The sequence below is a fragment of the Schistocerca serialis genome, chromosome 4 (genome assembly GCF_023864345.2).
Source record: "Schistocerca serialis cubense isolate TAMUIC-IGC-003099 chromosome 4, iqSchSeri2.2, whole genome shotgun sequence".
NCBI classification, from domain to species: Eukaryota; Metazoa; Arthropoda; class Insecta; order Orthoptera; family Acrididae; genus Schistocerca; species Schistocerca serialis.
The window spans coordinates 557,839,915-557,852,399 of record NC_064641.1 but is presented as its reverse complement, the minus strand read 5'-3'; the positions used below and the strand labels follow the sequence as shown (position 1 = coordinate 557,852,399).

Below are 12,485 nucleotides of genomic sequence, written 5' to 3'. Positions count from 1 at the left end.
CAGTGCCTTTAGCATGAAACACCGATTCTGCAAAAGCCTTGAATCACAGCTCTCATAGCATCAGAGGTTTCATGCTAAAGGCTTTGGTACTTCAAAACAAAATGAATAAAATGGTATGATGTGACAGAAATCACTGGGATCAAAGGATGAGCATTGTGGAAAGACTGTAGTGTTATATACCACACATTAACTACGTAACAAGTAATTCTAGTTAGATTGTAGTTGCACATTTTGGTATGTGTCATGTGACTGTATGGTATATACTGTACAGTCCATCAGGAACTAAAGTAACATGCTGTTTGTACACTACACTGGTCTAAGTATTTTTTTCTATTCATGTGTAAGTTCTTCATCATCATCATCTTCTGCTTCTTCTTCTTCAAAAACATATGTCCATGTTTTCTAATGCCATCTACCTTCCATCTGATAATCATCTGGACCTATTCTTATGTCTTGGAATAGAACAAATAACTGCTTTGCTTTATCTACCATCCATTTACTTGGCCACATATCCCATTCATTTCCAGTTCATGTTGACACAGCTATACTTACATCTTCCACACCTTAGTGTTCCCTGACATATTTGCTTGTTTCCTTGTCTTACTTATTAATTCCCAACATGCATCTCTCTGTTCCTTAATGAGCAGCCTCCAGTTTATGAATAATCTTGTCTCACAACCATATACCAAAACTGGTAACACATACTGATTCTAACTTTCAGGCGCATTTGAACTCTCACTTCAAGAACTTTGTTTTGTTTACAAAAAGCATTACAGACCATTTTTGCTCTTGTGCTTATTTCTTTTGCTGTTCCTTCAGTTTCCCTAAGTACAAACATTCTGGAATCAATTTTGTGACTTCATTGTCAATTTGTACTGTTTTCTTTTCAGTATGCTGAGTACAGTCTTTTTTGCTCTTGTTATAATTGAGTTTGAGGACTAATAATGAGCTTCCTCTATAATATTCTTCCTTCCGTTATTGGAATTTGTCTGTACTAGAGGCAAACAGAACAGTCATTCACAAAATAAAGATGGTTCAGATATAATCCATTATCATGTATTTTTTCTTTGTTTTTGCCATTTAAGAATCAGAAAATATCTTCTCGGGCTGCTAAGAGTAGCACTGGTGATAATGAACCTACAACAGATGTCCGGAAAGTAAGGTTACAAGATTTTTTATACAAACACAAATGCATATATTTCATAGAGACACACAGGAACAGTAGCATAGGTATTACATAATTTTTCCACATAATCTCCATTTAAGTTAGTGAAATTTGTCAACCATGGGATGAGTTTGCTAATATCTGCATCACAGACATTTCCCACCAACTCCTTAAACCACTTCCCCACTTTGATTTTCACCTCCTAATCATCAGAAAAGTGTTTTCCACCCATATATTTCTTCAACTTAGGAAACAAATAATTTGAACCTTCCTGACAGATTAAAACTGTGTCCCAGACTGAGACTTGAACTCGGGACCTTTGCCTTTCATGGACAAGTGCTCTACTGACTGAGCTATCCAAGCACCCGTCAGGTCCTAAGTTGTGCTTGGGTAGCTCAATCAGTAGAGCACTTGGCTGTGAAAGGCGTTGGTCCCGAGTTAGAGTCTCAGTTCAGCACACAGCTTTAATTTTCCAGAAAGTTTCATATCAGTGCACACTCCGCTGCAGAGGTAAAATTTCATTCTGGAAACAAATGATAGTTGCTAGGTGTGAGATTGGGTGGAAAAAATGTCTAGCCAAATGTGGTCAACAACTCTTGTGGTCCTTAAGTGGAGTGCAGACTAGCATTGTCATGAAGGATGCATTCCGAAACATGGGTTCTTATAGCTCTGCAGAGTTCCTTGGGGTTCTCAGTACCTTGCACAGTTGATTATTTCACTTCTCAGCAAGAATTTGATAAGCAGAACCCATTTTCTGTCCCAGAAAATGGTTACCATGACTTTTCGAGCTGGTTACTGGGTTTTGAATTTTTTCGTTATAGGAAAATGAGTGTGGCACCACTGCATTGTTTGTCACTTGTTCTCTGGGATATGATGGTAAATCCACATTTCATCACCTATGACTATGGAGTCAATAAAAGTCTCTCAGTCACTTGCAAAATGATCAAGAAACTCTTACACAGCCTTGGCTCTGTTGATTTTGTGTTCTGGTGTAATCATCTTCAGAACCCATCATGCACACACAACTTGTGGTACCCTAATCAATCATTCATGATTTCATGAACAACGGTTCGAGAAATTTCAGGGCACAGTTAGTGCAGGTGATGAGTGGTCACACAGTGATTACAATGAATATGCTCATTTAGGTTTTGCATTAGTTCATCAGCCACCATGGATTGGCGTCCACTTCTCTCTTCATTGTGAATTTCTGTTTCGTGAAAGTTCTGTTGCTGTGACGTACCCTCCTCCCCATACTATGACATGTTTTTGCAGCAATTTGTGGTGGTACTGATGCCCTTGGCATTCAGGCAGCTCACAGTGCACACTTCACACTTGTCAGTGGATCCAGAGTAGTGCTCATCTTTACCTGTCATCACAGTGAGAGTTGCAATGTTACTGATGACCATTACCATTTGTTCATTTCAGTGCACACTACCATATACTGTTAAAAACTCAATTTCCTGGTAGATGTATGGACCTTGCAGTTTTACTTTCTGGATATCCCTTGTATGTGTCTGACTTCAATCTTCGAATTCCTCACTATCCTGATGAAGTCTAATGCAAGTTGTGACACTGATGTATAAATTCTTTAGTATAGAGATGTGTAGTTTTTTTTTTTAAATATGCTTTGTCTTTCCCCTTACATGTGAAGTAGAACAATTACAGCATTGTTTAAGATTTGGGGAATCATCTTCCTCTGATAACATTCTGTAACCATTCTCAGGTTTTCTCGAGGTGTTTGCTTTAAGGTGTGCTTTCAGGTGTTTAGCTGAGCTGTTGTTTCCATTCTTATGTACAATATTTCAATGAGTGGCTAAGTGGTCTTCTTAACATGCTGCAAGCAGCTATGAGTATTCACTGCCTGGACTCCAACCAGACTAATGTTGCCTGAAGAATGGGCGGAACCTCAGGCTTGCCCTTGTTTCTGATGTGGTGGCTACTATTCCGATGCCTATGATTTATCTTAGGATGTCTGGCACAAGAGAAATAGCATCACCTCACTTCATAATTTTTCCTGTGCTGAGTTGGTTTCTGTGTCATACATTACTGTCCATTAAAACTGCTACACCATGAAGATGACATGCTACAGACATGAAATTTAACCGACAGGAAGAAGATGCTGTGATATGCAAATGATTAGCTTTTCAGAGAATTGGCGCTGGTGGCGACACCTACAACGTGCTGACATGAGGAAAGTTTCCAACCGATTTTTCATACACAAACAGCAGTTGACCGGTGTTGCCTGGTGAAAGGTTGTTGTGATGTCTCGTGTATGGAGGAGAATTGTGTACCATCACATTTCCGACTTTGATAAAGGTCAGATTGTAGCCCATCACGATTGCGTTTTATCGTATCGCGACATTGCTGCTCGCGTTGGTAAAGATTCAATGACTATTAGCAGAATATGGAATCGGTGGGTTCAGGAGGATAATATGGAACACTGTGCTGGATCCCAATGGCCTTGTATCACTATCAGTCAAGATGACAGTCATCTTATCCGCGTAGCTGTAACGGATCGTGCAGCCACGTCTCGATCCCTGAGTCAACAGATGGGGACATTTGCAAGACAACAACCATCTGCACGAACAGTTCGACGATGGTTGCAGCATCATGGACTATCAGCTCAGAGACCATAGCTGCAGTTACCCTTGATGCTGCATCACAGACAGGAGCACCTGTGATGGTGTGCTCTACGATGAACCTGGGTGCACGAATGGCAAAACGTCATTTTTTCGGATGAATTCAGGTTCTGTTTGCAGCATCATGATGGTCGCATCCGTGTTTGGCGACATCGCGGTGAACGCACATTGGAAGCGTGTATTCGTCATCGCCCGGTGTGATGGTATGGGGTGCCATTGGTTACACGTCTCGGCCACCTCTTGTTCGCATTGACGGCACTTTGAACAGTGGACGTTACATTTCAGATGTGTTACGACCCGTGGCTCTACCCTTCATTCGATCCCTGCGAAATCCTACATTTCAGCAGGATAATACATGACCGCATGTTGCAGGTCCTGTACGGGACTTTCTGGATACAGAAAATGTTCGACTGCTGCCCTGGCCAGCACATTCTCCCGATCTCTCACCAATTGAAAACGTCTGGTCAATGGTGGCCGAACAGCTGGCTCATTACAATATGCCAGTCACTACTGTTGATGAACTGTGTACCTGTACGTGCCATCCAAGCTCTGTTTGACTCAATGCCCAGGCATATCAAGACCGCTATTATGGCCAGAGGTGGTTGTTCTGGGTACTGATTTTTCATGATTATGCACCCAAATTGCATGAAAATGTAATCGCATGTCAGTTCTAGTATAATATATTTGTCCAATGAATACCCCTGTATCATCTGCATTTCTTCTTGGTGTAGCAATTTTAATGGCCAGTAGTGTAGTTTCGTTAGCAGAAAGCTATTGGACCATCACAGTATGTTATGTCTCAAAAACTGTAACACAGCTGTAATATAGATTAGTATTTTGGATCATAATTATGACTATCTGCTGACCTGAGATGAATTATTGCAGAGAAGATAATATTTGCAACATTGTTTCCAGAACCGATCATGGCCCTTTGGTTCTCAGTCAAGTGGAAGGACTGAATAGAGCTTTCGAAAGTTCTGTGACAAGCTAGCTGTCACATGCATCTTAGTGTTGAGAACTGTTGGGTGATCCTAAATTGTCATGTCTTCACTACATGTCAGAGGGTGTTCAGTTAGCTGACAGTGTGAGGGATCCACACAAGGGTTCTTTTTTTTTCTTAGATTAGGCAACTCTCCATCCAATCCAGATAATGATAGCTGTAGGAAACTCAAAAATATCAGCGTAAGATCAAAAGAAATGGCTGCCACAGGTAAGAGTATTAAAATCCTAATGGTAAAGTGCTGAAGCATTCGCAACATGGTGCCAGAGATTAACATTCTCATGAAAAGCAGTGAAGCTTACATAAAACTAGGTACAGAAAGCTAGTTGAAATTGATAGCAGTGAGATTTTTGGAGAAAATTAAAGTGTATATCAAAAGGATAGTCAAATGGGGAATGGAGGTGGTGTATTTGTTGCAGTAGACAAGAAATTCTAATCCACTGAGGTAGAAATTGAAGCTGCATATGAGGTTTTTTGGGCAAGATTCAGTATCAAGGGTGGACATAAAATGATAATTTGATCCTTCTATCACCCACCAGACCCATCTCCTGATGTAACCAAAAACTTCAGAGAAAAACTCAGCTCTCTTGTACGCAAGTTCCCTAATGTTACTGTAATCATCGGTAGAGACCTTAATCATCCAACAATCAACTGGGAAAATTACAGTTTTGTTAGTGGTAGGCACAATGAGACATCCTGTGAAACTTTACTAAGTGCCTTCTCGGAAACTACCTAAAACAGATTGTTAGGAACCCCTCTCATGATGGAAATACATTGAATGTCATGACAGCTAGTAGACCTGACCTCTTTGAGGATGCCCACATCGAAACTGGTAGTGGTGACCATGATATGGTTGTGGTAATACTGGTTTCCAAAGTACAAAGAACAACTAAAACAAGCATAAAGATATACATGTTCAGTAAACTAGATAAAAAATCAGTAGTGTCATATCTCGGTGAAGAACTTGAAACTTTCAGCACAGGGCAGGAGCATGTAGAGGAACTCAGGCTCAAGTTTAAAAGAATAATTGACTATGCACTGGGTAGATATTACCCGGTAGAACAGTTGATAATGGGAAGGAACCTCCACGATATACAGAAACTTCTAAAGAAACAGAGGTTACTGTGTAATAGGCATAAAACAAAGTGTAGGTCTGTAGGTAGAGAGATGCTGAATGAAACGCGTTTGGCTGTCAACAGAGCAGTGCATGATGTCTTCAGTAACTACTGTAGCAGAATATTGTCAAGTGATCTTTCACAGAATCCAAAGAAATTCTTGTCATATGTAAAGGCTGTTAGTGGCACCAAAGTTAGTGTCCATTCCCTAGTGAATGAGACAGGAACTGAAATTGAGGGTAGCAAAGTAAAAGCTGAGATGCTTAACTCCACTTCAAATGTTCCTTTACAAAGGAAAACCCAAGAGAACTGCCCAGTTTAAGCCTCTTACCACTGAAAAGATGAATGAGATAAGTATTAGTGTCAGTGGTGTTGAGAAACAGCTGAAACAGTTAAAAATTGAACAAAAATCCACAGCCAGATGGAATCCCTGTCAGATTCTATACTGAATTTGTGGCGGAGTTAGCCCCTCTTCTAACTAAAATCTATTGTAGATCCCTTGAACAAAAAAATGTGCCCAGTTCTTGGAAAAGGGCACAGGTCACACCCATCTACAAGAAGGGTATTAGAAGTGGTCTATAAAATTGCCGTCCAATATCCTTGTCATCAATTTGTTGTAGAATCTTAGAACATATTCTGAGCTCATACATAATGAGGTATCTTGAACAGAATGACCTCCTCAGTGCCAGCCAGCATGGATTTCAAAAACATCGATCACGTGAAATCCTACTTGCACTTTCCTCATATGGCATAATTAAAGCTTTGGATCAAGGCAGTCAGGTAGATGCCGTATTTCTTTATTTCAAAATAGCATGTTATATTGGATGAAAAGTAACTTTGGGTGTTGGGACACTTGCTGTTCATGTTGTGCATTAATAACCTTGCAGACAATATTAATAGTAAAATCAGGCTTATTACAGATGATGTAGTTATCTATAATGAACTTCTCTCTGAAAGAAGCTGCATAAAAATTCGGTCGAATAATGGTATGATTTCAAAGTGGTTCAGAGATTGGCAGTTTGCTTTAAATGTTCAGAAATGTAAAATTTTACACTTCACAAGACAAAAAAGAATAAAGTAAGGATAACTGCAGAACGTGGTGCCACACAATGTGGCACTACACAAAACTGGCACTAATTGCATAGGGAACACACACAACACAGATCTGTAAGTCCACAGTATTGGTGATAAGTTGAGAAAACCGTCCCGAAACACATGTGCTACAAAACGCCACTGTTTCCTGTGCATGTACCCTGACATCAATATGGGATATGATCACCATGCACACGTACAGAGGTCGCACAACAGGTTGGCATACTCTGGATCAGGTGGTCGAGCAGCTGCTGGGGTATAGCCTCCCATCCTTGCAGCGTGCCTGTTGGAGCTCCTGAAGTGTTCTAGGGGTTTGAAGACGTGCAGCGATATGTGAACTGAGAGCATCCCAGATGTGCTCGATGGGGTTTGGGACACACTGCACCCCTGAAAAGGCAGACGTACTGGTGCAAAATGATGTCCCAATACACCTGACATCTTACAGTTCCTCTGCCAAAGACATGCAGGGGTGTACGTGCACCAATCATAATCTCACCCCACACCATCAAACCACGACCTCCATACAGGTCTCTTTCAAGGACATTAAGAGGTTGGTATCCGGTTCCTGATTCACAACAGATGAAAACCCAGCAAGAATCACTGTTCACACTGTACCTGGACTCATCTGTGAACATAACCAGGGAGCACTGTTCCAATGACCTTGTACTGTGTTCTTGACACCAAGCTTTACAGGCTCTCCTGTGACCAGGGGTCAGTGGAATGCACGTAGCAATGCACCTAGCAGGTCTTTGGGCAAATAAAACATGTCTGTTCAGTTGTCTGAAGACTATGTGTCTGGAGACAACTGTTCCACTGGCTGCGGTAAGGTTCCGAGCAAGGCTACCTGCAGTACTCTGTGGCCGTCTGTGGGTACTGATGGTTGGATATCGGTCTCCTTGTGGTGTTGTACTCTGTGGATGCCCCATACTGTAGCACCTGGACACATTTCCTGTCTGCTGGAATCATTGCCATAATCCCGAGATCACACTTTGTGGTACATGGAGGGCCCTTGCTATGACCTGCTGTGTTTGACCAGGCTCCAGTCGCCCTAGTATTCTACCCCTCATAACGTCATCAATATGTGTTCTTTGAGCCATTTTCAACACACAGTCACCATTAGCACATCTGAAAACGTCCGCACACTTACTTGCTGCACCATACACTGACATGCGCCGAAACACTTATGCGTATGTGTACTGCTGCCAGTGACACCGTGCGATGACTGCAGGTCAAATGCACCGTATGGTCATACCTTGAGGTGATTTAAACCCTCAAACTGCCCACCAGAGCATTGTTTCACCATGTATCAGCATTATCCTTAATTAATGAGCATGAGTTTAGTATCCTATGACTATAATATGAGTCATTGTTGGAATTGGCCAACTCATACAAATGCCTGGGTGTAACACTTTGTAGGGTTGTGAAATGAATCATGACATTGATAAAGTTGGTGGTAGACTTCAGTTTGTTGGTAGAATACTGGAGAAGTGCAATCAATCTACAAAGGAGATTCTTACACATCACTTGTGCTATTAGTTCTAGAATACTGCTCAAGTGTGTGGGACCTGTACCAGATAGGACTAACAGCGGATGTTGAACTTATACAGAGAAGGGCAGCACAATGGTCACAGGTTTGTTCAATCCTTGGGAGAGTGTCTCAGAGATACTGAAGGAACTGAACTGTAAGACTCTTGGAGATAGATATAAACTACCCCAAGAAAGTCTATTAACAAAGTTTCAAGAACCAGCTTTAAATGATTACTCTAGGAATATATTACAACCCCCTACACATCACTCACATAGGGATCAGGAAGATAAGATTAGAATAATTACTGCATACAGAAGCATTCAAACTGTCATTCTTCCAATGCTCCATATGTAAATGGAACAGGAAGAAAAGTCTGACAATGACATTCCATCCAAGATAATACCGTATTTTCTCGAATCTAAGCCGCACTGGAATCTAAGCCGCACCTGAAAAATGAGACTCGAAATCAAGGGAAAAAAAATTTCCTGAATCTAAACCGCACCTGAAATTTGAGACTCGAAATTCAAGGGGAGAGAATAGTTTTAGGCCGCACCTCCAAATCTAAACAAAGTTGGTCCATTGTAATATGAGACACAATTTAGGTCGAATGAATGACGATACAGCTACAGTAGTTTGGTTTGAGTTGTAAGCTTAGTAGTTAAGCTTTACCAGGTAGCCATAGCTATGTGTCAGGCGCTCCGTCCGTATTTATACGGGTACCCTTCCTTTTTCACATGCTTCGTCTGGTTTGAATCGATTATTGCCTATTTTTCTTTGATCTGATAAGTGCCGTTCCCTTTCTTATAGGTGTTTACGTCACTCTAAGCTGAAAATGCATTACTGTACTGTGTCATGCATTGTTTGTCGCATTCTTGATAATGAGTGTTTACGACCTGTTGCCGCTCGCAGCATGGCTTGCATTTGTGCACGCCACCACCACTTCCAATTTTTAAAAAAAAAGGAATGGTCTCATTAGCGAAACAATGGCAAGAGACTGCTATTTGTTGTTACTTACACTGCTGCTTTATTTGATAATGATCAAGAAGAACCAAATAATATACTGCGTATGATAGAAGTTCTGAATGAGAGTTTAGCGAAAATTTTTTTCCGTTTGAAAATCTTTGCAGACGCCTCTTTAGTACATAACATTCTGCACAGAAATTAAAGTCATCTTAGATTTAAAAATCTAGTCAATTGACGTGCTTCATTTCTGACTGTATCACTATTAGGCATAAGAATAATACAAATATAAGCATGACATGATATGTATATTCTTCCGCGTTTGCTGTTGTCTCACTCTAGTTTCGTAGTTTATTAGGCAGACAGGATTTAAATGAGATACCAGCAAAACACGAAACAATACATGACAAAATGTTTATATTCGTATTATTCTTATGGTTACGAGAATACTGCATGTGATTCACAGTTCATAAAAGTTCCTATTAGCAACCATCTCTTCTCACAGGTAGGAAAAAATTCAGAACGTGGAGTTGGCCATATTGACAAACATCCCAAACAGTCTTGCCAGTCGGATTTTCGTAGTACATTGAAAGGCTGCTACATTCGTAGATGAACAATACGGAATTTGTATTTACTTCGTTGGGTAATGTATGAAAACGCAGTGGTGGAAACTCGGAGCAGAGAAAAAAAACTCGTCTTCCACCTTAATTTATTTACTGACACAGAGGTTTTGGTGCCAGTATTTATCTTTGTGCCTGCAAAGAATGCCTGTGTAGCGCTACATATATTCAACGACAGAAGTTGATTGTGGCGGCACCTACCAACATTTTACAGAACTTCCGCTTACTTTGCACTCGATTCTAAGCCGCAGGCAGTTTTTTGGATTACAAAACTGGAAAAAAGTGCGGGTTAGATTCGAGTAAATACGGTATGCTATGTCCTCCCTACTAATGGGATGTACCCTCTGCCATGCACATCACGGTGAGACTGAAGAAACATGAGATGTCATTTGTTTGGCATTATTATGCATGACAGCAGTATGTTTCAACTGAGAATATTTTGTAATTAATGACTTACGGTTTCTGAATGTTGCCCTGTGTGTGTGTGTGTGTGGGGGGGGGGGGGGGGGGGAGAGAGAGAGAGATAGAGAGAGAGAGAGGGAATCTGCAGCAGATACACTGTATTTATTGCATTATATAAAGATTGATTTCCTTTGTACTTCTGATGTTTTATCTACTGTTGACAGATGGCTGAAATGTGCCTGATGCAGTATAACTTCGTAATACTTGACGGTGCATTCCTCGTACACACTCCAGGTGTGAAACATCGTAAAGATATCAGTCCAAATCAGACTTTATGGAGAAGGCCATATGAGTGGGAAAATATGAAGCGCTACAGGAACATTGCACAGACATTGCTGCAAAAATATACATCAAGGAGAAGCTGCAAAATCTGAACTGTTCATTTACTGATTTCGCTAAATGTACCCAAAACCTAGACAGAAATGTGAATAGGAAGCAATTGTCAAAAGCTGGATGTGACATATGTGGTATTGTTTCTCATTCTTGAAAACACTAGTATATTTTTATAATCAATATTCTTCCAGTATGATTGAAAATTCTGAAAATTTTTAGTGTTGGCTGTGAAACTTCAGTAATTATATTCATTTGTGTGGGTGTAAATGGACTATAGTTGTGTTTTAGTCATTCCAAATCTTCCACAATGTGTGAAGACATTAAACATTTCCATACTATAAACAGATTTCACTGATTAGGGAAAACTGTTGTATTGGTGCATCTATTTATTATAATAGATCTTTTTTTGTAATTTATTAACCACGTTTTATTGTGAAATTAAAAGCAAAGAGAAATACTGAATAAAACACCGAGCAAAAAAAGTTCTAATTCTCACCTACTCCTTGTCAAATATGAAGAGAACATTCTGGAAAGAGCCATAGTGTTGTATACTATTAATTGTACACTGTTCCATCAAACTCTCTATATGAGAGCCACGTAAGAGAGTCCTGGCAGCACTGGTAGCTGTTGGAGAAGATGCTTTTTGACCTCACAGTTTTTGAAAAACATCCTGGAATACTAGTCACTGTGCCTGGATTCATATTTTAGGTTTATCTATGCTGGAATTCATAAATGTTTCTGCTGACTCTCTGCTTGTTTGTTCTAGGAATGCAAATAAAGAGCTTCATATATTTTATTTTTAACTTTTTTATTATTAGGTAATGGAGTGTATCTCATCTAAACATTTCAGATTTCAGCCAACTTTAGCAAACTGACTATGATAATTGTTGATATATGATTTATCAGCACCTTAAATGCCCACCTTGGTAGCTGTGGGGTCAGTGTGGCTTGAGCCAGCTGAAGGATCCCAGTCTTGATTCCTGCCCAGGTTGGGGATTTTCTTTGCTTAGGGTGTTGTGTTGTCCTTATCATCATTTCGTTGTCAGCGACATGCAAATCACCTAAATGGCGTCCGCTAAAGACTTGCACCTGGTGGTGAGCTGCCACATGACAGAGAGAGAGAGCAGAAAACAAAATCAGCCACATTAATTATGAAAGAAATATCAGTGGGATGTACAGGTCTGATCCATGTAATGTGAAAATTATTAAATCGTGTGTGTGTGTGTGTGTGTGTGTGTGTGTGTGTAAATAACTGCTCAAATGTGGCTAAAGTGGGATACATTACAATACTTGATTCACTCAAGTGACTGAATGCACTGAAAAATGCATGGCAGTGAATTAAACACAGACACTTTTAGTAACATAAATGAATCACATGTTGTGATCGACAACAGTTTCAAGATATGTTCTAGAAGTTCCTGGGAGTTGAAATCAAATGACTTGTAACTTTACTTTGGAGTGTGCAATATCAAATAATTGCATTACTATATAGGTCAGAGTATATTCAGAGCTTCCAACATTAACTTTTAAAAGCATCTCCTCATAAAACATAGTACGTAAAACAGAAAGTG

At 40.1% G+C, this 12,485-nt stretch overlaps 1 protein-coding gene across 3 annotated transcripts in view; it reads left to right on the top strand.

Annotated features, from left to right (window-relative positions):
* Positions 1-11,690, top strand: part of LOC126475290 (beta-1,4-glucuronyltransferase 1-like) — a 55,690-nt gene extending 44,000 nt beyond the window's left edge. For all 3 annotated transcript variants that reach the window (XM_050103048.1, XM_050103049.1, XM_050103051.1), the window contains exon 3: positions 10,746-11,690. In XM_050103048.1, the coding sequence (XP_049959005.1) occupies positions 10,746-10,955 (210 nt within the window). In that variant the 3' untranslated portion in view covers positions 10,956-11,690. The remainder of the gene's footprint in view (positions 1-10,745) is intronic.
* The last annotated feature ends 795 nt before the right edge of the window (positions 11,691-12,485 follow it).